Below are 24,110 nucleotides of genomic sequence, written 5' to 3'. Positions count from 1 at the left end.
CTCTTGGCCCGAGTACGCGCAGATTTCGCGCGACGGTCAATTTCCAAGCGGCTCGCGTGAGCCATTCGCAGCCTTCCGGCGTTCACCTGTCTTCCACTGTTGGATCCCTGACACTTGGCCAACGGCCTAGCCGCTTACCAGCGAGATGATGCCCCGCCCTTGCCGAGGTATGCAGTGGGCATGTGGATTCTCTTCGGCGTCCAATGCCTGTGATGAGGCAGGGGGAAAAGCCACAATAAGGCGGATCCCAAATATCTCTAAACTGATTAAGATCGTACTACGTCGATCTAAATATCTACCAATATTCCGGGCAATGATCTATATACCAACAGTTCTGTAGTTCCAGCCATGTTCGTCATCTTTTACCAAAAACCACTGTCGTTCAATGGCCTCACGACAAAAACCAGCCGGCCAAACATGGTAATATTTGTATTTTAGGTGCTTTGTAGCATTACCGTAATCGTAGTGACGACCAACAACCACCGCATGTAAAACACAACCAGAACCCTTGAATGCAAACGGAGCCAACATGGCCTGCCAGTGCGGAGGCGCGCGACGCCCAGCGTCGCAGCAGCACACAGGAAAACAAAACAACGGGCGACTAATACTGCAGGCTAGCGCAATGTCCGTGGCATTTCGGAAACTATGTGAGGTATTTAGACCTGATTACAATGTGCCGGCAACAAAACGGTCGTCAAGCTGCGCTGCGAGCCCAGTGGCGGGTCGGCCGGGGAGTCACACGGCAAGTCCCTTGCTTCGAAGGAACGCCTCCGGACTGGGCCCGCGACCCAGGAACTTCTTCAGCATGTCCAAGGCGTCGATTGTGGAACCGGGCTCCAGGATGCACTTGCGGTAGTCCCTGCCGACTTCCGGCGACAAAATGCCCTCCTTTTTGAAGCGTGCCTCGAACATGTCGACGCTGTAGACTTCGCTCCAGAGGTAGCCGTAGTAGTTGGCGTCGTATCCGCCCGCCATGTGGCCGAACGACGCGGCGAAGTTGGTGTCGGGCATAGTCTCGATGCCCGTCACCTCGCGGTACACCTGGCCGAAGATAGCTGCCGTGTCCGAGCGGGGCTGTGAGAAGATGATCTGATCGAAGGTGGCCAGTGCCACCTGGCGCAAGTTGAAGATGCCGCTGTTGGCCTGGCGCGAGCGCACCAGCGTGGCGAGCAGCTCGGCTGGGATGGGCGCGCCGTCCCGGTAGTGGCCTGACATGAGCGCCAGCGGTTCCGGCTCCCACACCCAGTTCTCCAGCATCTGGCTGGGCGCCTCCACGAAGTCGCCTTCCACGCTGGTGCCGGCGAACCTGCCAGCGGTGGGGAAGGATGTAAGGTCGCCAGAGAGCGCAACTGACGCGGGAACGGGGCGCGGGTCACGGGCACGGTTTAGGCGTATGTCGCGGTCGGGCGAAGAGCAAGGCAAACCACGAACTCCCACCGACCCCTCCGCCCGGGACTCGGCGCACGTATTGCACGCGACTGACGATCGGAACCAAATGCAGAAAGCACATTTATGGTGGACACCTAAAGACTCCCAAATCTGAAGAACGAAGAATGTTGCTCATCAGCAAGTGATCACCCGCGTCTGATTTCGTTAGCATTGGCCGGAACAGCAGCACATACCTGGGCACCGAAAATGCCAAGGCTGCCACCATTCCTGCAGAGCAAAGTTGGAGATCAATTTCCACCCAGGGCTGTGTCATATCCTTCTAAGTTAAAAACTACAGCCTTATGGGAAATATGCAGATGCGCACCAGACGGACACAGGTCAGCCCAAGCCCAACACCGATTACGGCAGGTCGGGAGCGCGGCCCAACTCACAGAGTGTAGTGGGCACGCGAGCAGATGCAGTGCATGGCGTGGCCGAACTCGTGGAAGAACGTCTCCACCTCCTCGTGACTGAAGAGCGCCGGCTTGTCGGCCGTGGGCTTGGGGAAGTTGGCTAGCATGACGCAGACGGGCAGCTCGTAGCCGTTCTCGCGCTGGCGGCCGGTACGCAGCGAGTCGACGCAGAAGTGGTCGTACTTGCCGTCCCGCGGGTACAGGTCCAGGAAGAAGTAGCCCGTCAGCTGGCCGCCGTCAGCCTCCTCCACCCGGTAGAGAGTGACGTCATCGTGCCAGACCTCGGCGCCCTGCACGCGGCTGAAGCGCAGCCCCAGCAGGCGCTCGTATATGTCGAACATGCCCCGTGTCACGCGGTCCACGGGAAAGTAGTCGCGCAGCGCCTCGTGGTTAACGGCGTACTTGCGCTCCTCGGCCATGGCGCTGTAGTAGGACACGTCCCAGAGGTGGATCTGGCCGTCGAACGGCACGCCCGCCTGCCGACACTCCTCCTCCTTGTACTCGAGGAAGAGGCGCCGCTCCTCGGCCCACAGCGGCTGCAGTTTCTCCTTGAGGTCGCTCAGGAACGTCGTCACCGTCTCCGGCGTCTTCGACATTTTTATCTCGGTCTTGTAATGCGCGTTGGTCGCGTAGCCGAGCAGGTTTGCGAACTGGTGGAAGTACTGAACGAACTCCTCGATCAGCGGCGTGTTGGCCTTCATACACTTGGCGGCGCGCGCGTGCGCCAGCTTGCGGCGGGTGTCGGGCACCTGGGAACGCCGCCGCGCCGGTGAGACAGTGTCGGCACCGCGCGGCCCGACGCAGCGACGCCGCAGAAGCCACATACAGACATGGTCAGCACACGTGCGACCACACACACTCATACAAACTAGCCCCTTTAGCGTAAGCACCGCTACATAATGACCTAATTTGGTACCAATTCTGGATTGCTCAGTAATGCACCAGCTTAAGAAAGCAATCCACAGCTTTTTCGCGTCAGGGCTAGTAAACTAGCCGTACATTTTTACAACGGAGCGCCTTTGCTTCATTGTCGCTACATATTGCTCAGGTTCCATCTGCAGTAGTACTCTATGATTTGCACCCATGGGACCAAACACACAAACATCACATGCCGAAGCAGCACATGATGACGGGACAGTGCCTCCAGAGTAGCGTTCACCGGCTATTTTGCACGCTCTGACGGCACAAGATCGGCTTCGTCCCTGTTTTTTCCAAATTTCTACGGAGTCTAACATCAGGTGACTAAAATGTGGCGGGACCGAATGCGGTACCAGTCGAATAAACGCCGGCATGAGAAAGGCCAGCGGGACTTTTCCGGCATTATCCAGCAGGATCGACGGATGTGAGCCATGACCTTGCATAACGGCGAACGATTCAGATGAAATACGAAAATTACGAAAAAGTGTACGTTAGGGGAGAGTTGCGATAGCATGTACATAACTGCCCCCACAATGATAATTTTCGGCGCGATCGCACGATATCACTGGAATCCGCCAAGGCGGCATACGCTAAGACGCTAAGGCGACATAGGATGACATAAACCAATGAACATCGCCGTGGAACATGAGCCTTCTACACACGCCATAAACAAAGTCGAACATCCTCAGTTTGAATCCTGGGCCCCGACGCCTGTCAGCGGACTGCCGACGACCGCGCGGACCCACCGAGCATTTCTTGAGGACGATAAAGTGTGGCGCGAGCACGGTGACCTTGCGCCGGCCGTCGTCAGTCTTCTCCAGGCCCTGCAGGAACGTGTCGGGCACGCCAGCCAGCTCGGCGTCCGTGAACGGCACCCACGTGTCGTCCTCGTTGCAGTTCTTCATGTACTCAATGGTAAGCTCCGACATGCGCGTGCGCAGCCCCTGCGGCCGCAGGGGGGGGGGGGGGGGGGTTACAGCGGTGCCCACCGTTTCCAGTCGGCCATTTATCCGATCAAAAGACGTGACCGGGCAAAGCCGGCCGGAGCGAGCCCAGACCAGGCCGCCATTCACAGCTGGGAGCCGATGCGCTCGTGACAAAGGTGTGACGACGCGCGCCTCAGTGCCGGCGCGCGAGGTATGCAATCTTCGCGGCGCATGCGCGTGTTCGTTCGAGCGTTACCCATGAGCCGCCCCACCGGGCACCGAGCGCCAGCCGGCTTGCCTGCAGTTTGTCGCGGGTCTCCTGGTCCAGATGCAGGCCGTTTCTCTTGCCCGTCAGGATTCGCTTCTCGACGTAGCGCTTCGTTTGCGGGTGTAAGCTGGACAGCTCCGTCTGTTTACTGAAGGTCACCAGCTGCAGACACAAACCAACCCTGTCACAGCCAAGGGTGGGCCCTCCGCAGGGTGCACCGCCAGCCGCGGAAGACCACTCAAACAAACAGCCAAGGGAACTATGATGCGATTTTCGAAGGTGCGAGATGCGTTCGTATCAAAAACCATCTTCTAACCATTCACGACATCCCGAAAAAAACCGCAGTAGTCCCAAACCAGTCTCAAAGGTTTGCAAAAAAAGTGCGCTGTCGAACAATGGATCTAACTGGTGAAGACAAGTGTTTGCAGCCCTATTTCGCTAAGCGACCGAGCTTCTACAGACGATTTGTCTTTGTATTGTTTCGCCACTGTCCTTGCTGTAGCTTCGTGTTGTATTCTGTGCAGTTTTTCGAAATCCCAGCATTAAATGTTGGTATTTAGTTGGCATTCGAGCAAACCCGATATTTTCCTATTTGCTCGAAGATAATCGGCAGAGCCGTGCGCTGTACGAGCTCGTGCTGGTGACATATATTGCACAAGGTGCTTTGGTCAACGATTTGATATTTGAGATTCACACCTCTACCCTCTTTGGCTGTCCAGCTATTATCAAGCGTGAAAACCCGTGCAAAACGATGCGCCGCTATCGCAGTTTCGAACGGCCGCTCACCGGCTTCAGAGCCGGTCGCTCTTTCGGCCCGCCCTGCAGAAGCAATGGTCTAAAAGAGCAATTTGCAACAAGAGCCACGCGCCAACCGTTGACCGCGCAGACACGAAACTCGCCGTGGTAGGTCGCTTTGTGCGCGCGTGTACCGTGTCAAAATTTCCCTTTAAACAAACCACCGTTTGACCTGCACATGTTTCAAAAGGCAAAAGACGACAAACAAACCCTACTCAAATGGTTACTTGGACAAGTGAGGCCCGTCCGCTTCACTGGGCGACTGCTAAGATTATTTGATTGGTTCTTTGACACTCACCAATTAGCCAGATTCTTGCATCTCATCACTCGCTCATCCAGGACATGTGAAGCAGGAAACTCGCCTTTGTATATCGATACTATCGACACCCTAATATACCTTACGATTTAACCGGCAACAAAGGTGAATGGATACCATGGATACAAAAACAATCATTTGCCCTCGAGAGAATAGCCTTCCTATGCTTTGATGGGTACTTCGTCTAGCTTCAATCCCATATCGCCTTTACCTTGACCAATATAATAAGAAAGTTGAGAACCGCATATCCACCCGGCTAAGCCGTTAAGTCATCGAAAGCCGCCTGTCACCATGTCCGGGACACTCGCCGTTTCGACTGAGATAGAGCAGTGACGCTGACCACCCGTCCCGCCGCACTCGAAACTTTGTGGTTAAGGCAAGTCAATACACTCGCCAGGCATATCACGCTAATAATTTTGAAAAGTGTCAACATAAGCAAATGGATACAGCGGCAATTAAAACCCAAGGTAAATGTTTACATCGCACACACAAATGCCTTGACACATCGTCATGCGGCCAAGCCGATGAGACCTGAAGATGAAAGAAGAAGCAAAATCCCACCACCTGTTTCACCGGCTGTGAAACAACTTGGGGCCGGCAGTCTATCCCAGACGCGCGTGCACAGGCAGCCATTCTGCTAACTAAAAAAAAAACTATACGGGACCTGCCGAAAGATCGGACAGCACCTTTTCATTGCGGCGCAAAAAGCTGCAACACAATCAACCACCCTAAGTTTAGTTGTGAGAAAAGTGCTGCAAAAAATAAAATACAAATGATACAAAAGAGAGAATGAATCCGCCAATAAGTTGGTAAAATTTTTTATAACACCAACTTGATGCCAACATGTTTACAGTTCTGTATTCAGTGACATCTAGTATTGGCAGTGGCTTTAGCGTCTAGAAGTCAGTGACGTTTTTCAAAATCCCAAAAGTCGCGAATTTTTCGGTGATTTACGGCATAGCTGTGCGCTGCACAACCTTGTGATGCGCAGTAAAATTGTAACCAGTAAAGTTCCCAATGTCTTGAAACTTACTTCGCGGCTCTACCAGCGCTGGGTGCAGAGATGCGGTTCAAAACGCAAAACCGTAAAAAAACAGCTTATTTCGTCTGTCCAATTCGCGTGCACGTGACACCTGCCACGCGACACCACAAACCTGCCCACAACCTATTCACCATTTGATTCTCTGTCGACCTGTGCAAATTTAATACCGCTCCGACCTCCTCTTGCTCTGATTGGCCACGGTTTTGGACAGTTGTTCGCCAGTTTTGACGTTTGACGACTTTAACGCGTCGCGTTGACCCTATCGGCACGAAACTAGCCGTGGAGCGTCGTCGCGTGCGCACTCATGGAATACATGCCATTTGGAATGGTGAGGTGGTAGCAATCTACCGTGATAAATTAATTTATTTATTATTATTTCCTATTAGATATTAATTTATTTATTATATTTATAGATAGCTATAATTCGTTTATTACAGCTAACACTATTGAGTTTCATCGTGCCACATCTTCACCACTACCTACATGACGAATAGGTGTTGTGCCTCATGTGTAGCGCAAGTGTAAATATGCCTACAATTGTTGCCCGGCCAGATTAATGGCCACTGTCTACCACCTATCATCAGCAAAACACTAGTCCGGAGAAGCTCACCTTGTCGAAGATGTCCTTGCGCATGCTGAGCTCGATGCTGAACTTCTCGAGTGCCTTCTCAGCCTCGCTGGCGGCGTCCCGCACGGCCTTCTCGGTGGCGGCCGCGGCCGGCAGGCGGGCTGTGCAGCTGGTAAACGTGTCCAGCTCCGTCTCAATGTCCGCCAGCCGGCCAATCACCGAGTCGTACGACACCTATCGGCGACACAGTCAGTCCTCAACACCACCAGCCGGCCATTCACCGAGCAGTGCGACACCTATCGGTGACAGTCAGTACTCAACACCTGCCAGCCGGCCAATCGCCGGGCCGCACGGCGCCTATCGGCGACACGTCAATCCTCAACATTCGCCAGCCGGCCAACCACGGAGCCCCACAACCGACCGGACAGGTGGCCTACTGGTGGAGTATCAGGAGGCACCCACTGTGGTCCCAGTGGGCTTTCACGCTGCGTAGTGATCCAAGATGTAGATACACTGGGTGGCAAAGCAGTTCTGCCACTAGGAAGCCCGAGGTGCTATCTTATGCCCCAGTACGAGTCCTTTGAGAGTGTAAAGAGCTAGGGTGGTCACAAATGCGTTAGTCATCACCACGCATGCAATACCAAAATATAAGCGGATCTGTCGACTGAGAGAACCCATACACACACATTTGACTCATAACTCCATCAAAATATCCCAATTTCATGAAAAGCGTGCCGCTAATGGTTAATGACCACATGGCTCGAAAATTAGCACACCATGAGCTCGGCCAAGCTATCTTGACATGTAGAACTCAGAAATCGGTCAACTTGCAACAATTTAAGTTTTTGTGGCTGCAACCACAGTATTGCAAAATGTGCAAACTTTTGTGACAAAGGAATGTGAGTATTTTTCTCTCTCTCTCTCTCTCTCTCTCTCTCTCTCTCTCTCTCTCTCTCTCTCTCTCTCTCTCTCTCTCTCTCTCTCTCGCTCTCGCTCTCGCTCTCGCTCTCGCTCTCGCTCTCGCTCTCGCTCTCGCTCTCTCTCTCTCTCCCTCGTCATAAACCTCGTAAGGTCGCTGGCCTACATAAGGGTAAAGTCAGGTCATGGCTGCCAGCGAAGGAGGTTCCCAGGCGATCATTAAATATGATACGACAACAGAGTGCCTGACGAAGTCATACAGCTTTAGGATGAGTTGTTTAACAAGTCGGGTATAACGATCAGATCAAAGTCGGAACATAACCGCTTTGTTATTGGGAAACGTGCTTTAGCCGGCAATCTTTGACGTTCATTTCGAATTCCTGAGTAACACCGACGTCAGAAAATTCGTTGCTTTAACTTCATGAAGGTCAGAGGAGATCACTGATGTAAATGGCCTGGATCAACCTTTTGTTTTGGGGGGCATGCCGCTTAATATGAGACACCATGCCACATTAACACAGATGGTAGACTCAAGTATCAAAATAATTTCAAGACAATTTTTCCTTAGTAATGGTCAAATAGGATTACTGACCTGACATAAACATTCTTCTTATACGAGTTAATTAGGTTGAAGCTAGTTGCGTGACAAGATCTGAGGACCGCCGATCTGGCGTTTGACTTTACTCAAGCTTATCTGACCAAAAGACCACGACCTAAGGTCTTCATAAATCGGCACACGTGCGTTCACATGCTCTGTAAGTGAGCTCTACGTATCTTGCAAATTTGGCGTCTTTCGCTCTCTTGTTACTGATATCTTGGGGGCGGGTGGTGGGGGCAGTTGATCCCAGCCCTAACGTCCTACCCACCTACTATGGATTTTATGTTCATAATCTTACGGCTTCAGCATCAGGCAAGGCTACTCACTTGGAAAGTTACAAAACTAAAAAAAAACTCCAGCAAAAATGGCCGCCGCCGGGACGTCAGCCCCACGGAGCCCGACAAAATCCCCGTCCGTCGCTGCCAGGAACTCGAATTGCCCAGGACTGGGTCATCTATGCTCTAAAGAAGACTGAAACTGCACCTACCCTACACCATAAACGCGAGTTCCTTAAAATCGGAACCCAAAACATGGGCAAACGTATGACCATATGGCAGCAATGCATCGACAACCTCAACCAGGAACTAAACTCCCCTGACAATCCCTGGTTCGCCGTTTAAAGATACTGTCACATATTATTGACAGATACAGATATTATTGAACCATTCTGGTTCAATGAAGACCAGAACCGCGCAGCTGCAGTGAATACGTAGCGGTACATGCAAGCCTTGGGGAAGTTCTGGTGGCATCTAGAACGAGCACACGCGCAAAGGCGAGTCAGTCAGTGGCTTCAACAGAACGGGTGCGTAGCCCATTATTTGCAAGAATTATTAGGGTGTTTCCAGAGTCGCTTGGGTGGTAAAACGGCCACTCGCCGATCCTACGCGGGAGATGCGGCTCGTTCCCTGGACCAGTCATCTCTCAACTTCTTGCTGTGGGGGCAACTGAAGGACCATGCCTATGACGGTAGCCGCACAGTCGTTGAAGCCAAAGCACGAGAAGACAAAACGATTCGAGTGATCCCATCGCTCAGCCAGTGAACTTTGTGACTAATTTCCAAGGCATTCGGTTGTTTTTGAGTCGTCGATGCCAACATTTTGAGCGTGTAATACAGAAGTTTTAAAAACGACACACGTCGCCTTATTGTTGTGAAGGCTGGCAGGCTTAACACGCGCTCGAATGGGTCAATTTGACCCCTGAGGTTTAACAACATGATTGTCGAACGACCAGACGTAGCCGCGCGGAACTTTTCATAGCTGTAGGAGATCGAGCGGTGGGCATTCTGGTATATGAAAATTGGATGTAACTTGTAATGTCGCTGATATATGACAGGTCGAATTCAGGCCACGGATGTCAGCGAAGGCAATTTCTAGGGAAACGTTCAATTTGATGCAAAAACTGAGTGTTAGACGAAGACAATCTGAATTTAGGATTACAACAAATTCCTTTGGCCTGGGGTCAGGTGTGAATACGACGCTGACCTAAAATGGCCCAGGTCAATCATTGTGTTTGGGAACGTGTGATGCTTCATGCTTATTCAACCAAAAATCAAAACGATTTCGCAGTTTTTTTTTTGCCACCACGAACTTCTACAGGCAAAACAAGGTCACTGGCCTCAAAAGAATGCCAATGACCTTTTGCTTCGAACAGGTATCCGTAATCCTAGGCTTAATCTTCATTGTGACCTAATTTGACCCTAATTTTCCAAAGTCATCACCTGTGATGATACAATTTTGACACAAGTGAGTTCACATAAAGAAAAGGTGCTGGGGGTATTCGCACCCACCCAGCGAATTTTGTCCCGAGCTCTCTCAGTTTTTTAGAAATCAGGACGGTCAAATTGGCCCCACCCAAGCAGTGTGTTTAAAGGGAATGGTCCGCACTTGAATATTCTAAGGCAAGCATCGAATATCATACAATAAGCTCACTTTTAACCAGCGGGATACTTTTAAGGGAAAATATTCGTGCAGGCAACACAATTTATCCGCTGAGTAAATATGCTACTCAATACGTCGATGCGTCATGAAACATCCTTGCGTCATGAAACGTGTGTATCACGTGGAAATGCTGTCAAACTAGCCGTGTACTTGTACTTAAAACACGCCATGAGATGGCAACACGGTGCTGGAGGTGTTCGCAGAGCCAATAATCGTTGTGTGCTTGCGTTTCGGCCCTTCTCATGACCTTCTTATACATTCATAAGTAAGTTCAAGAAGTTTACTTGTATTCCCATATTCGGTCATGACGCTAGCCCAGGATATAATATAATATATTACATTCAATAGCCTATCTTTTGTTATACAACATACCTTACCCTCGTAAAGTCGCTGACCTTCATCAGGCTTTTCAGGCTATAGCTGTCAGCGAAGGCAATTCCTAGGAAATCATTCAATATGGTACAACATCAGGGTGTTAGGCTAAATCATACAACTATGAGATAGTTTCTCCGACAATAAGAATCGAAATTACCAATAGTACAAACTACTTTGACCTTGGACCAGGTATGAGGGCCAATATCAATGTCAAAACCAAACCGTTTTATTACTGGAGAAGTTGCTTAAAGGTACATTTTTTGACGTTCATCTCGAGTCCCTAGATCACATTGAATCCAAAAGACTCCTTAATTTGACTCAATGAAGGTCAGAGGTCACCGACCTAAATTGACCAAAATCAACCCTTTCCTTGAGAGCGTGGCCCCGCGACTTACTACTAGGCGCCGAATGTTAATTCAAATGCCAAAATGACCTCGCAAGTTTTCGGTCATATTCATCTTCTAAAATGCTAAATAATACCATCGTCGTCACTGGGGCTTTGCGACACGTCAAACTCCTAAGGCTATAGGGCGTCGTCCGCCCCTAACCCTGGCAGAAAGGGCAGTCACCGCGGGGAATAGAACCCCGTACCTCCGGTTTCCCAAAGGTATTTCAAAAGAGGCCTTTTCAGAGTATCTAGGCTAAAGCTGGTTGTGCGAGGGAGTCTGAGAACACTTTGTGTATGGCCTGGAGTTTGACTTTGTTTTACCCTATCTGGCCCAACAGACATGACCTAGGAACTTTAAAATTTGATAGAAGTGGGTTTGCCTAGACCCCTGCCTACCCCTTCCTATGCATGTGTTAACTGGATGTCATGACAGCACAGGACCATACAGTCATTAATATATGAAAATGCAAAGCAAACATGTATATTTTTATGACTATTCCTAATTCCATGACAGCTTCAATGAAAGGCAGTGTGCTGGTGGTGAGCCCTCCCTATCTCCACATCCCCTTGGCCATTACATCCCAAATAATGCAGTTACCTCAAAGTGCTGGAGATCATGGGTCAAACATTTCATAGCCCTCAGTTCCTGGTCAAATTCCATTGTGGTAAATGTAGGCATATAGACTGCTGAAATTCCAACATCATTTTTTCCCTTTGAGAGATATTGTGATCATTAAAGAAGACAACACGGGTCTGAGGACATGGGCCTTACAGTATGCTGATAACTCATTATGCAAAAAGGGAATAGATCCAGTGGCAAAGCTCTGATTTGACCCCACACCAGGAAAATTGCTGACAATGATCACAAATATCTCAATTCAATAATTATCCTTTACATTAAGAATGGTCAAAATTTGGGGAGAAGTAATAGGATTGGCAGGACTTGGTGAATTGTATTTCCCTTGCAGCTTCCCCCAACCAACTTCAACATTGCATGTGCATACTCATCAGTAGTCCTGCACCTACCATTCACCTCATTTGTAATGAACAAAAATTCAGTGTCTTACTTTTCCTCAAATACCTTTCACAAAAATATAAAAACAAAGAGGAACACAAAAGTAAAGAAAAACAAATGTTAAAATGATGGGCTATAGAAGACAGTGAATACACATGCTGAGAACAGGCCCTTTAACCATGAACGACAATATATAGTGACACATGCCACGCTATATAGTTATTGCCAAAAACCTGAAATAAGGTTGCTACCATAAGAAGAGCACAAAGCAAGGACATAATGCGCATCTGACTAGCATTTTTCTTCAATGCCTGCAAATATGCACACCTATGGCTGCACGAATGTCACATTATCTACACTGCAGACAAAAGGTTTAATGCAGAATTGCAACACCAACCAGATTACATACCTTGTCATCTGGCACGGCAGCTATCTCATCCATCTGTTTGCGGACTTTGCTCATAATTTCTGATGTGGGCTTGCTTATCATTTCAACAGTATATTTCCTATAGTCCAAACAAAACTCTGGCAAGTTACTTCCAGCCATGGTTGTGGCAAACCTGCGAACTGGACGCACATTATCAGTCATTTTTAGAGACCTACATATGTAATATTTGCAAAGACAACCACAGGGAAGCACTTAAAATCTGAGGTGGGCTTTAATCCTGCATTCATGCATAAACTGATAAGCATCACTATAATAAAACAAGAATAGTGAAAGATCAATTTTGGGACTTGCAAAAAAAAAACAGCAAAATTAACTAAACTACCAAAAAGCCAACAAACAAGCAATCCCACTTTGCCTGAGAGGCAGCTGCAGAAAACAACAGCAAATTGCTACAAAAAGTGGCTCAAATGAACTCAAGCATAGGTGGAGCCATTAAAGGCAAGTATGAATCATTAGGCAGATCAAACAATCATATAGTAATCCAGGTGATAAAATTGCTTGAAGGATCATTGAAACCAGATTCTCAGACACTCCAAATGATATGAGATGGCTCAGCTGGTCTATAACAGCACAATCACTTTATCAGTGCATTGTCACCATAAAAATATCGTCAAAAAAAGGTTGAAACATATCTACAGCTTTCAATAAAACATTTCAACCAACTACCAAACGGGTAAGATTACTGAGTCGCTTCCCCAGACAAGAAAATATCTAAAATAGTGCACGTACGTGAATGAGGACTGATTGACGGGATGCGCGCGAGAGCCACAGACGAATGAGACGGCCTCAATAAACGCCGAATCAACCGACAGCTGTTCGACAAAAAAGTCATTACGGCAGAAGGGCAGTCTAATACTTAAGACTTCGTCTTGTGGTTTAGAGTCTTTTGGTCTGGACAGGCATCGAACTTCACCTTGGCAGTGATCCTACAGCAGCCAACCCAGCCAGCCTCGCTCAAACATGCACCGAGAGACCGCTTGCCGGTTGCAACTTCAACTCCGTCTCAAGCCAGCCATAAGTGTCTCTTCAGCTGCAATGATATTGCAGCATTTTTTTCAGCAAAAATACACAACTTTTGTGCTCTCCTCAAATATTACCGTCAATGCCTGCCCACGTCAAGGCCGCCGCCGACTGCAAAGCATCAAACGTTAGTTCTTGCTAATATCAACGGACTAAAGAAGATCCCACAGCACAAGAACCACAGAGCTGGTCTGAAGACAGCGCTACAAAGTACGATGCTCCTCGTGCAGACCTCGTAATCCACACTCGCTCCACCACCAGTTGAGCCGGACTGACGCGTTTCAGCGAAAGACGAATCCTTCAGAACAACCACAACAGCGTATCCAGAGTGGAAAGTTGGGTTGTTCTGGCGATGGGCTGAACAACATAAACTCGCCTAAGCTGCAAATTATGGCAATTGCGGCGTCAAATTTATTTCCGATGAAATTGAACATTCCGCGACTCAGTCACAATTTCCCCACCACCTGACACGCTGGGTGCGCCTCTGCCCGTTTCTGATAAATACCCGAGGCGTTCCGCCCGATTCTTGGAGCTTGGAGGCGGATCGCGATCCAGGAATCGGTTATGTATTGCGCACAGTGCGCAGCGTCCGTGACAGGCGCAGCCTTCGTAAGTGGCGGCCCTGACCGCCGTCGGTGATGGCCACCGCACATTGAAGTGATTTGTGCGCGCGGCGTTTGGGCGTGACCGGGCTGCACACGTTAATCAGAGGATACACTCGTTCGCAAAAGACCGCTTGCACGGGGCAATGCCGTTGACCTAGAAGCCAGGTGGGCCTCTCCAGTGTCTGCTTCCTCGACACGGCCCGTGGTTTGTCGTTTATTTGTTCGTCATCTAAAGATGCATAGCACCATCAGCCGACCGCCGTTAGCTTGAAAGCACTGGGGAGGAGGATTAAATGCCTGGAATGACGATTTCAAACACGTGTCAGGTAAATCGTAAACGGAACTCATTCGATCCATCAAATTCTGTCCGTCACAATGCACAAGGACTTCAGAGCGAAGACGCATTGAAACGCAAAGCGTTCGGCCCGAGTCAGCCCATGTTACGATGTTTTACTTCGCCGATATTTTTAATGGTATTACGTACAATAAGAATACCGCTATATTTATCACATCCATGAATTATTTTCGCCGAAGAGAATCAACTCGTTTAAACAAAGTGAAGTTTGTGGCCGTAGGTTTAACTAACCGACCGGTCTGCGGGAGTGACTTTTTTGTAAAATGGTCATGTGTACACTAAGCACGTGAGAAAAGGTGGCACCGAATTTCGACTTACCATTGGACCAAATGCGAGGCCACAAAAGTGATGGCACTGATCGAGTAACTACTCTACTGCGCGTCCGTGGTAAGCAGGACAGCAAGATCGGCGCCGCACCATACCGGCCAACTCCGTAGCCCGCCCGAGGCCTCAGCCCCTCGGCGTTCACGACCAGGGCCGAGTTCTCCGTACATGCACACCGGTCTGTCAACGCACGTCTCCACCAAACAGACCCATTCCCGGGAGTACGCGGCGGGGCGTGGCCGGCACCGGCTCTCAGCCCATCGGCGGGCGGCGCCGTTAGTTCGGCACAGAGCCGTCCGCGGCTAATGAAGAGCCGGACGTCTTTTCTGGAACTGGCGAGGCCCACAGTGCCGGTGTCACGGTCTGAAGCTGGCGTTCCGTAGCGTGACTGCCAGCCGTTGACCCGGGATAATTACACAACTGAGCGAATACCGAGATTTGCAGTCAGTTCCACGACCCTAAAGGGCCATCGTCGTGTCTTGCAGATCAGTTGTGCTGATTCCACGCCTGCAGTTTCAATCCGATGCATGAGGACTGCACACGCTAAATCTGCCTGCACGGGCTAAACCTGGCGTACAGACATTACAGCGCCCAGCCATGTCCACCCGGTCTCGATTGCAAGTTTGGTTACATATGCTGTACGCGTCATGCACGGCGCGGTTCACATCTAGGCCATTTATTTTCCGAAAAAATGTGTATAAGAATGGGTGATGACAACGATCAAAACCATTCACAATTTACCATGCACCAGAGGCCGCACAGTCACCAATCTCCAGCGATGCGAGTCGAACACAACTCCTGTCCGTGCCCGCACACACCCACACCAGCACAAACACATGAGATGAGCACACACGTCCGGTTCTCCTCCGAGTCCCCAGCTCCGCGACGTGCCGCGGTGGACTGGCCGCATCCACTGCCACCTCCGTGCCCGCGGGCTGGTCAACGAGCGCACCCGACGGCCGCCTCATCGCTCCGGTCGTGGCACACGTGACTGGACTGGCAGAGCCGGAGCCGAAGCCGGGCGGGCCTAGAACGGCCGCATCCTCCTCATCATCGGGCCGCCCCGCATGTTGGGAGGCGTGATGGCGACGTCCATGTAGTCCCCGATGGTGAACCTAGGGCGGAGGTCGGCGTCAGCACAGGTCCGCCGACTACCCACCGTACCAAACGACACCTCGCGCGCCCGCCTAACTGTCCCCAGCTCAGCTGGTTATCCCGCAAACGGCAATGCTGTCGGTCTGGCTCGATTCGACGCGGTCCGTGCCATGCGGTGGCAACAACCGACTGCAGAGGTAAAGCCCCCTCTCCTGGGCCCCGTTCTCCCGAGGGTGGGCAGAGTAATCTCGGCCAGTCGTCTGAGGCTCTCTGAGGCTCGTAGTCACGATTTTCACATCCGGCCGCTCGCAATCATTTCCGAAACGTTGTAACGAATCGTCATTTCCACGCCATTCCAGCGAGATGCCGCCCCGCAGGGACAAGTCAATGCCATCTATCGGTCGCCTATCGAACTACTCACCGGACGGAGCCCAGAGTCTTAGCGTCGTCGGCGCCCTTCTGGCCGGAGCAGGTGGAGCCGATCTCGCGCATACGGTGGCCCATGCCCCGTCCACCCATCTCCGGGTACACCTGGGCAAAATCGAAGAAGGTGCCCTTGCGGCGGGCGTCCGGGTTGACCTCCTTCACCAGCGAGGTCAGCTCCTTCAGAGTCGCGTCCATCCTGAGGAGGCGCCGACAGTGTCGAGCCGGCGGTACCCACAGCACAAGCGAGGACAACATAACCAACGCGCAGTAGAAGGGACTCGTCAACTGTCGACGGACAACTCGTGAACAGGACACGTTCAATTGGCAAACATCCCGCTCTGGCATGGCCACATAGGATATGCTGCGGACCATGCAAACCATGTGCTGCGAACCATGGCCGTACAACGACGAATGAAAACAGTTATGATTGCACGGCGGAAACAGGGCCCATCGTGACGACATGGAGGAATACGACACCAACAGCGGACACGCGACAGAGAACACACCCGCCATCACCAGACAGCGGACACCATTGGTGGTCACATGGAGGCCATTAGCACAGGTCGCGAAGTGCAAGCGGAAACAGTATCAGTACTGGTGACGAAGGGGAACAATGCCGGTACTGATGACGGAGGGAGCTAATTCGCGTACTGGTGATGGCGAAACAATACCAATACTAAACAGCGTGAAAGGCAACAGTGCTGGTGATAGCAAAACAAAACACTAGCAATGGCGAAGGCGAAAAAAAACACCAGTGCTGGTGGCTGCAAGAGAGACATCAGTACTGGTGACTGCCGGTACTGGTGAGAAAAAAACACCAGCACTGGTGACAGCGAGAAAAAAAAAACTTCGGTACTGGTGACGGCAAGGCACACTCCAGTACTGTTGTCGGCGAAAGCAAAACGCCAGTACTGAAGACGGCGGAAAAACACCTCTTTTGATGACAGCAAGAAAAACACCGGCCGTTGTCCCCCGCCGGCATTTCATTTGACCGAGATTTGGAAGCGAATTAAGAATCAGCCCACATTTCGATTAATAAAGTTGATCGGATGAGTCGTGTGAGTCTATCAAAAACCAATGGTAGGCCTAGAATCTCACTTTATTAGTTAAAGTCCAGTTCGATTCACAGACCAAATAGCAGCAGCGATGCACAACAAATATCCAGGTCATCGTGCAGGTTTTGACAACCCTACCATGAAACGGACGAAAACACTTACACAAGGTTACAACATATGTGTTCGTGATGCGTTCATTTCGTGAAGTTAACCGCCATCGATAAACCCTCCTCGTGTCAGAGGACGCAGCAATTTCTAAAAAGACAGGTACTGTCTTGCTAAGCTCTTTTGATCCAACTCCATTACACTTCTCACGGGTAGCCAACGGGTAACCTGGATAGGTCAGATTCCGATCTCCTGACAGTAGACAATCCAAAATTCTAGAGTACACACTCCAACATTCTGACAAGACATGGTACGTATAACCACGGCTTCTTGTATTCGCGACGCTCAATCTGTTCGGCCAAGTTCGAACAAGGCGTAGCCCAATGGTCCAAATTCTGAACTTGCCTGATTAAGAATCCATTAGAAATAAAAATCAATTTGAAACCCATTTGTTTGAATCGAGAGTTGAGCGGAAACGTTTCCCGATATACCAGTTCATTTCAAATAATGGTCGTGTTCAACGGTTATTTGTCCACCGATTCAGTTCATGTGGAAGCGGAATAAACACTACTCCGGCGACCATACGCACCGCAATGACACCGGTCGTGTCTGTCCACGCAACAGGACCTGAGCCCGATCACTGGACCAAACATTCCAGAGGCTGATGAGTAAATGGAAAATGTAAACCGAAAATGAGCCAAAACGAACATCGACTCGACGAAGGTGGACCTGCAGACACGCCAAAGTGGTTAAGGGTTGCACAACATACAAAAGGAATAATGTTTGATGGGGATGTACATGAAAATGAAAACAAGATGGGCAAAACACAACAAAGTGAATATCAACTCCAGGTAGTACTAGCCTTTTCTTTTAGGATTCGAGCAGCCTTTCGCCCTCTCGAAAAGAAAACGCACTATGAGAGCAGACTTTGTAAGTCACGGCACATCCCACCCAAACTGGTGGAGTAGTACCGAAACATAGGCGAGCCCGGCCGGGGCTTAAAGGCGCCTAGACGCCACGCTCGCTGTTCTCTGCTCAATGCACCGCCATCCACCTATACGGTCACACCTCGCGACATTCTAACACCTGAGCCACGCTGGCGCGCTTCTACGCAGGTCTCTGCTGCCGGGGCTCATGCGCACGCCAGCCGATGAGTAGCGCCTACCCGCCCCAAGCCGGGTCGGGGCTTGCGTACGGCTCCCGAACGGTCCCCCGGCAGCCGCAGACACAGACGCTCGAGGCTCATGCACACGCCGGCCGATGAGTGACGCCTACCCGGCCCAAGCCGGGTCGGTGCTTGCGTACGGCCCCCGAACGGTCCCCCGGCAGCCGCAGATACAGACGCTCGGGACGGCGACACAGGGCCGCCCGCGACGATGCTCGGTGCGGTGCTCATGATCCAAAGGGATTAACGACATGACAACGATTGTCTGGCATAATTGTGGGAATCGAAAGTAAAATGCAGCTCGCTAGCAGCCGGACGTGGTTGCATTGTTATTAGCCGGGACGTAATGCTACGAACAGCTATTGTTCCTTACTCGGTAGCGGATTCAGGGGGGAGACCGCACCTCTTCCTGACATAACCAAAGGTCATAACTGACTCCCTTCATACTTGGGCTTCCGATAATAAGCGGTGACTTGTAGCTGAGCCTACCAAGAGCTATGCGTTGGCCTATCTTATCAGAAAGCAAATGGGGCCAGTCGCAACTAAGCAGCGAACGATCACACTGGTAATGCCATGACACCAGCCGTGATCAGAAACGAATAAATGGCACTGTCAGTACGAAGTGGCACCAGTCGTGACCAAAGGTCCCTGCGGTGGACGTCAGCGGTATCGTGACTACATAGAGGGATATGACACCAGCGGTGACCAAACGCCGCGTGGCGACGTCATGGGTGTCGTGACTACATAGCGGGACATGACTACCAGTGGTGACCAAACGTAGCATGGTGAAGTCAGCGGTGTCGTGAACTTTATAGCGTGGTGTGACACCGGTCGTGACGTCATCGGTGTCGTGCCTACATGGCGAGATATGACACCAGTGGTGACCAAACGCCGTGTGGTGACGTCAGCAGTGTCGTGACTTTACAAGCGTGGTATGACACCGGTCATGACGTCAGCGGTGTCGTGACTACATAGCGGGGTATGACACCAGTCGTGACCGTGCAGCGGTATCATGCGCCAATGCAACGCAAACGCCTCGGTGAGGACATCACATCGGGGGAGCGCCGACTCCGGGCCTGGGCCAACACAACGGCCGCGCGGCTGCCACCAGATCGGGCCTCACCACGTGTAGATTTGAAGCTCATTGGCCGGTACGTTGCCTCTGGAGTACTCCGCCAGCGAGTGGTGCCGGTTCGTGTTGCAGAACACGCGAAGAAGCAGCGGACAAGTCTGGAACAGACGGTTGAAACAGGTTTGGGAGAGGGAGGAGGGAGAGGGAGTGATAGCACGCGCAACGGAAGTAAAACCAGGGAGAGAGAGAGAGAGAGAGAGAGAGAGAGAGAGAGAGAGAGAGAGAGAGAGAGAGAGAGAGAGAGCGAGAGCGAGAGCGAGAGCGAGAGCGAGAGCGAGAGCGAGAGCGAGAGCGAGAGCGAGAGCGAGAGCGAGAGCGAGAGCGAGAGCGAGAGCGAGAGCGAGAGCGAGAGCGAGAGCGAGAGCGAGAGCGAAGCGAGAGCGAGAGCGAGAGCGAGAGCGATAGCGAGAGCGAGAGCGAGAGCGAGAGCGAGAGCGAGAGCGAGAGCGAGAGCGAGAGCGAGAGCGAGAGCGATAGCGGAGAGAGAGAGAGAGAGAGAGAGAGAGAGAGAGAGAGGAGAGAGAGGAGAGAGAGAGAGAGAGAGAAAAAATAAAACATGTTCTAAAGCAGATCAAAGCTGTTGAAAAACCTCAAAATGGCTCCCTCTCACAACCACGAACAACCCATTTAAAATTTAGCATCCCTAGATTAACTAGGGGTCACACAGATGCCACCTTTTAGAACATTGTGCTCAACACAGCCTAACCAGGGAGAGTAATTCAGCACTAGCAGGGGGGAGGAAGGGCTGAAAAATGTGTAGCCTAGTTTGTGGACACCCCCAAGTTTGTTCTGCTTTCTATGCAAATGTGAGCATTAAGCCCACATTCACACCACATTCGTGGTCAAAGCAACAAATTCACCACGCCACTTCACGCCAAATGTGTCCCTTGCCTTGCACTAACAGTACATGGGAGAAACATGCGCATTGGTCAACAAATAAATCTGGTCATATATCATCATCAAACATGTCTGCCCAGCATTGCCATTAAAAAGATCTGCTCACTTGTGTCTGTCTGTTTCTGTATATTTTCCGGTCATGTTATACATTGGTACCTAATGTTAAAAAAGAGCTTTATACATCATCGTCGTTTTTAACGCAGAACATATCGTAAATAATCATAAAACGTACATATATGCTGTTACCTTCGAACTTAACTAATCACAATAGCGAACATCCGAGCGCTGCAAGTACACAGCAACCGAGAACCCGGTGCCATTGCCTACGTTATTGGTTCGTGGTCGCAACATTACTGCGTATCAAGAACTATAAAAACGTACGAGGCCAAGGCAACAAGAATGCAGTAACATATGTTTCTTATGTATCCAAGCGGCTGAGCGATATTGCATCATTGGAGTTGTATGAAGTGGGATTGTTTAGGGACATAGCATTACTGGATTTATTAGGTTAGGCATGAGTTGGGTATAGGCCAGGCTAGGTTAGGTAAGGTTAGGTCTGATTAGGTTAGGTTAGGTTAGGTTAGGTTAGGTTAGGTTAGACTAGATTAGATTAGATTAGATTCAGCTGGGCTGGGCTGGGCTGGGCTGGTTAGGTTAGGTTAGGTGATTAAGCTGGGCTGCGCTGGGCTGGGCCCTCGGTCTCAAAATCCATTAATACTAAGTCTTATGACTTAGTCCCACTTCATCCCACAAAATGATCCCACTTCATGCAACTCCAATGAGGCAATATCGCTTGACTGCTTGGATGCGTAAGAAACATATTTCATTACAATCTTATTACCTTGGCCCCATACATTTTTACGGTTCTTGATGAGTAGCAATGTTGTGATCACACACCAATAACAAAGCAGTGGTGCCGGGGTCGCGGTTGCTCTGCTTACAGCGCTCGGATGTTCGCTATCAAAATTAATTAAGTTCAAAGGTAACAGTATAGATATGTGTGTTCTATCATTATTTGTGATATGTTCTGTCTAAAAAATGACCATTGATGTATCATGGTCTTTTTTAACATTAGGCACCAATGTAAGCCTATGCATATTTTATATTTGTCTGTTTACCAACCATGTCCAATCATGCCATGTCATGTCTGCTGATAAAATTGTGTCATTAAACATACCAAAAATTAGTTTCAACCCTGGTGAGCATTACTTGTCTCATTCATCACATTTTGTATGCACATGTTGCAAAATGTCCTCCATGTCCAATCATGTCATGTCATGTCTGCTATGAAAATTGTGTCATTGAACATACCAAAAATTAGTTTCAACCCTGGTGGGCATTACTTATCTCATTCATCACATTTTGTATCTGCATGCTGCAAAATGTCTCATGTCAGCTGCATACAGAAGTGCATGTCAAGACCTCCAGAGACTCTCTTACCTTCTCCCTATCAATAGGTTTTTCTGGTTCATGTGGTTTTTCCTCCACCTTTGATCCCAGCAGGCTGGCCATCATCTTTGTCAGAGTTCTAGATTACTAGCAGATGGAACAGTATGTGGACTCCCTCCAGAGCCAGGTGAGGCACTTGAAACCTGAAACACAAAGGACCATAATATGATGTTGGTAATACCTACTTATGTCAGTCACCAACTTTAATGTAATAACTGCTTATGTCAAAAACCTAGATTTGTGCAATACCTGAGACAAGGTGTAAAGCTAAGCATCTGCCTCAAGACAGCAAGACATGAACTTACTTTTATGCATTGGGACCTGAGTGCATTGTTTTGACAAAGCCTGCAAACATTGCTGAGTGCACTGTGGCCACTGTAACAGATGTAAGAATACTTTCAGTCTGCCTTTTTGTCTGACAAAAAATGTTTTAACCTTGCCAGGAAAATGGACTAAGCCATCAACTGTTTCACCAAGACACATTTTCTCCAATGGCTATAGGTTTTGCTTGGGCTTTGATCCATTTTCTATAAGTGGCCTTGGTTTCAATTTTATCCCATAAGAAGTTGGCTTTAATTTTGTCACTGTTTAACACTGGCTTAAGCATTTGCTTCTAAAACTTGGAATATGGCTTTGGCTTGGGTTTCATGCAATCTTGAACTGCTGGCTTCAGCTTTATCACAAAACTGCAGTTGTAACTTAATATCCAAAAAAATAGTTTTACATACCCAGGCAACCCAACACATCACAGAATTTGTTGAGGCAGGCAATGTATGAATTACTGAAAGCTATACTAATGGTCATTGTCAGGAACCATTGATGCCTGGCCATGGCTGAACTGCAACTGGGCTGAAAAATTGTGAACACAAATGTAAAAATGATAGTACAAATGAATCTTCTATCAGAACAAACATTTTATCATCTTCCATCTATAATCTTAAGCCTCATCTCGATTGCTCAATGAACCCTGGGTGTGGCATCAGTTGAGTGGTTCTAGATTGGTGGGTACAGCTCTGGCTCCCTATTTCAAAGGCACCAAACCTGTGGTTTTGGCTTCACATGCACAAATTTAGAATTTAATGACTGTGTATGTAACATTGCAGTTAAAAACTTCAAACCCCCTAGCTTCAGCTTCAATCTCAGCTTATTGTGGTTATCTTGGTTTCAGGTTGTTTGAAATCCAAAACCCTGACCTTACCACTATATCCATATACTTGATGTACCAGGTATATTCAATACTTAGCTGTAACACTGCTCCCACAAAATTGCACCATTCCTGCAAAAATAGCTTCTCATTTGCCAAGAACACCCTTGTGATCTACAAAATGAGTCACTGACAACTGAACTTTTAATGAATGTGTTGCCACTTGTTGAAACAGTATTACCATGCGCTAGGGGCACTTCAGTCTTCAGGTAAGTTTAAAGTATTGCTTCTGTGCCCTAGGGATAATTCTCAGTCTTGAGGCAAAAAACACCACAATGAATCAGTACTTCATACGCTACACCCAATCCCAGCAACCCACATAACCTACATCACCTACTGGGCAGTCTGCAGATGACCAATATATATTGGTCATCAAGTTGAGAATTGAGAATATTCATCGAAACTACACAAAAAAATTGCTGGCCACATTCTCAGCTATCTAATGCTCACTAGTCAGCTTCAACAAAAAGTGAAGAAATAAGTAAAGAGAACCACCCGCCAGCCAATTCACGATCAGACGGGAAATTGTAACTGTAAAGTGACTTTCCAGTGCTCCAAAATCCCGTTCCTTTCCGATGCAAACAATTTGATGTGTCCGGACTGACACTGCGTTGTTAACGAGTAATTATAACCAACCTTTACGATGCACTTAACCCGAGTACCCTGCCCAAAGCGCTCTAATGGCCTTGGCTTGTACTAATGGCCCACTTCGCACCGGCCTCTCGCACACGCGCAAGCCGGCACGGCCAGCTTCGGCCAATACTGTGATGGCTGTGCGCGAATATGGCAGCTCTTTGGGCTCACAACAGGAAGGTAAAAGCGAATGTTTGGGTGAACAAACCGTAACCTAGAAATGTTTGACAACATCATCTATGTGATATAAATTTTGATTTCAACATGAGTAAACATGTTATGGATTTAAAAA

At 49.4% G+C, this 24,110-nt stretch overlaps 2 protein-coding genes across 8 annotated transcripts; both read right to left on the bottom strand.

Annotated features, from left to right (window-relative positions):
- Window positions 1-412: 412 nt before the first annotated feature.
- Window positions 413-13,675, bottom strand: LOC119101446 (thimet oligopeptidase). 7 transcript variants are annotated; one of them, XM_037224786.1, is made up of 7 exons: window positions 13,606-13,675; window positions 12,315-12,472; window positions 6,717-6,908; window positions 3,984-4,115; window positions 3,506-3,703; window positions 1,821-2,590; window positions 413-1,306 (listed from the first exon to the last, which is right to left on the bottom strand). In XM_037224786.1, the coding sequence occupies exons 2-7, from the start codon at window positions 12,450-12,452 to the stop codon at window positions 736-738; spliced, it is 2,001 nt and encodes a 666-aa protein (XP_037080681.1). In that variant the 5' UTR covers window positions 12,453-12,472; window positions 13,606-13,675; the 3' UTR covers window positions 413-735. The 7 variants fall into 7 exon arrangements, with proteins under 7 accessions (XP_037080681.1, XP_037080682.1, XP_037080685.1 ...); XM_037224787.1 differs by lacking the exon at window positions 13,606-13,675 and adding an exon at window positions 13,451-13,573; XM_037224790.1 differs by lacking the exon at window positions 13,606-13,675 and adding an exon at window positions 13,451-13,573 and having other exon boundaries at window positions 12,315-12,465.
- A 1,642-nt stretch (window positions 13,676-15,317) lies between these two features.
- Window positions 15,318-23,930, bottom strand: Bin1 (histone deacetylase complex subunit SAP18). Its single transcript, XM_037224950.1, has 5 exons — window positions 23,822-23,930; window positions 21,973-22,124; window positions 19,627-19,733; window positions 16,174-16,374; window positions 15,318-15,772 (listed from the first exon to the last, which is right to left on the bottom strand). Exons 2-5 carry the CDS (start codon window positions 22,045-22,047, stop codon window positions 15,685-15,687), a joined length of 471 nt encoding a protein of 156 aa, XP_037080845.1. The 5' UTR covers window positions 22,048-22,124; window positions 23,822-23,930; the 3' UTR covers window positions 15,318-15,684.
- Between the last annotated feature and the right edge of the window lie 180 nt (window positions 23,931-24,110).

Source organism: Pollicipes pollicipes, unplaced genomic scaffold (genome assembly GCF_011947565.3).
Source record: "Pollicipes pollicipes isolate AB1234 unplaced genomic scaffold, Ppol_2.1 Scaffold_4881;HRSCAF=5763_pilon_pilon_pilon, whole genome shotgun sequence".
NCBI classification, from domain to species: Eukaryota; Metazoa; Arthropoda; class Thecostraca; order Pollicipedomorpha; family Pollicipedidae; genus Pollicipes; species Pollicipes pollicipes.
Note: the sequence above shows the minus strand (reverse complement) of the source record. Positions and strands in the feature narration are given on the sequence as shown.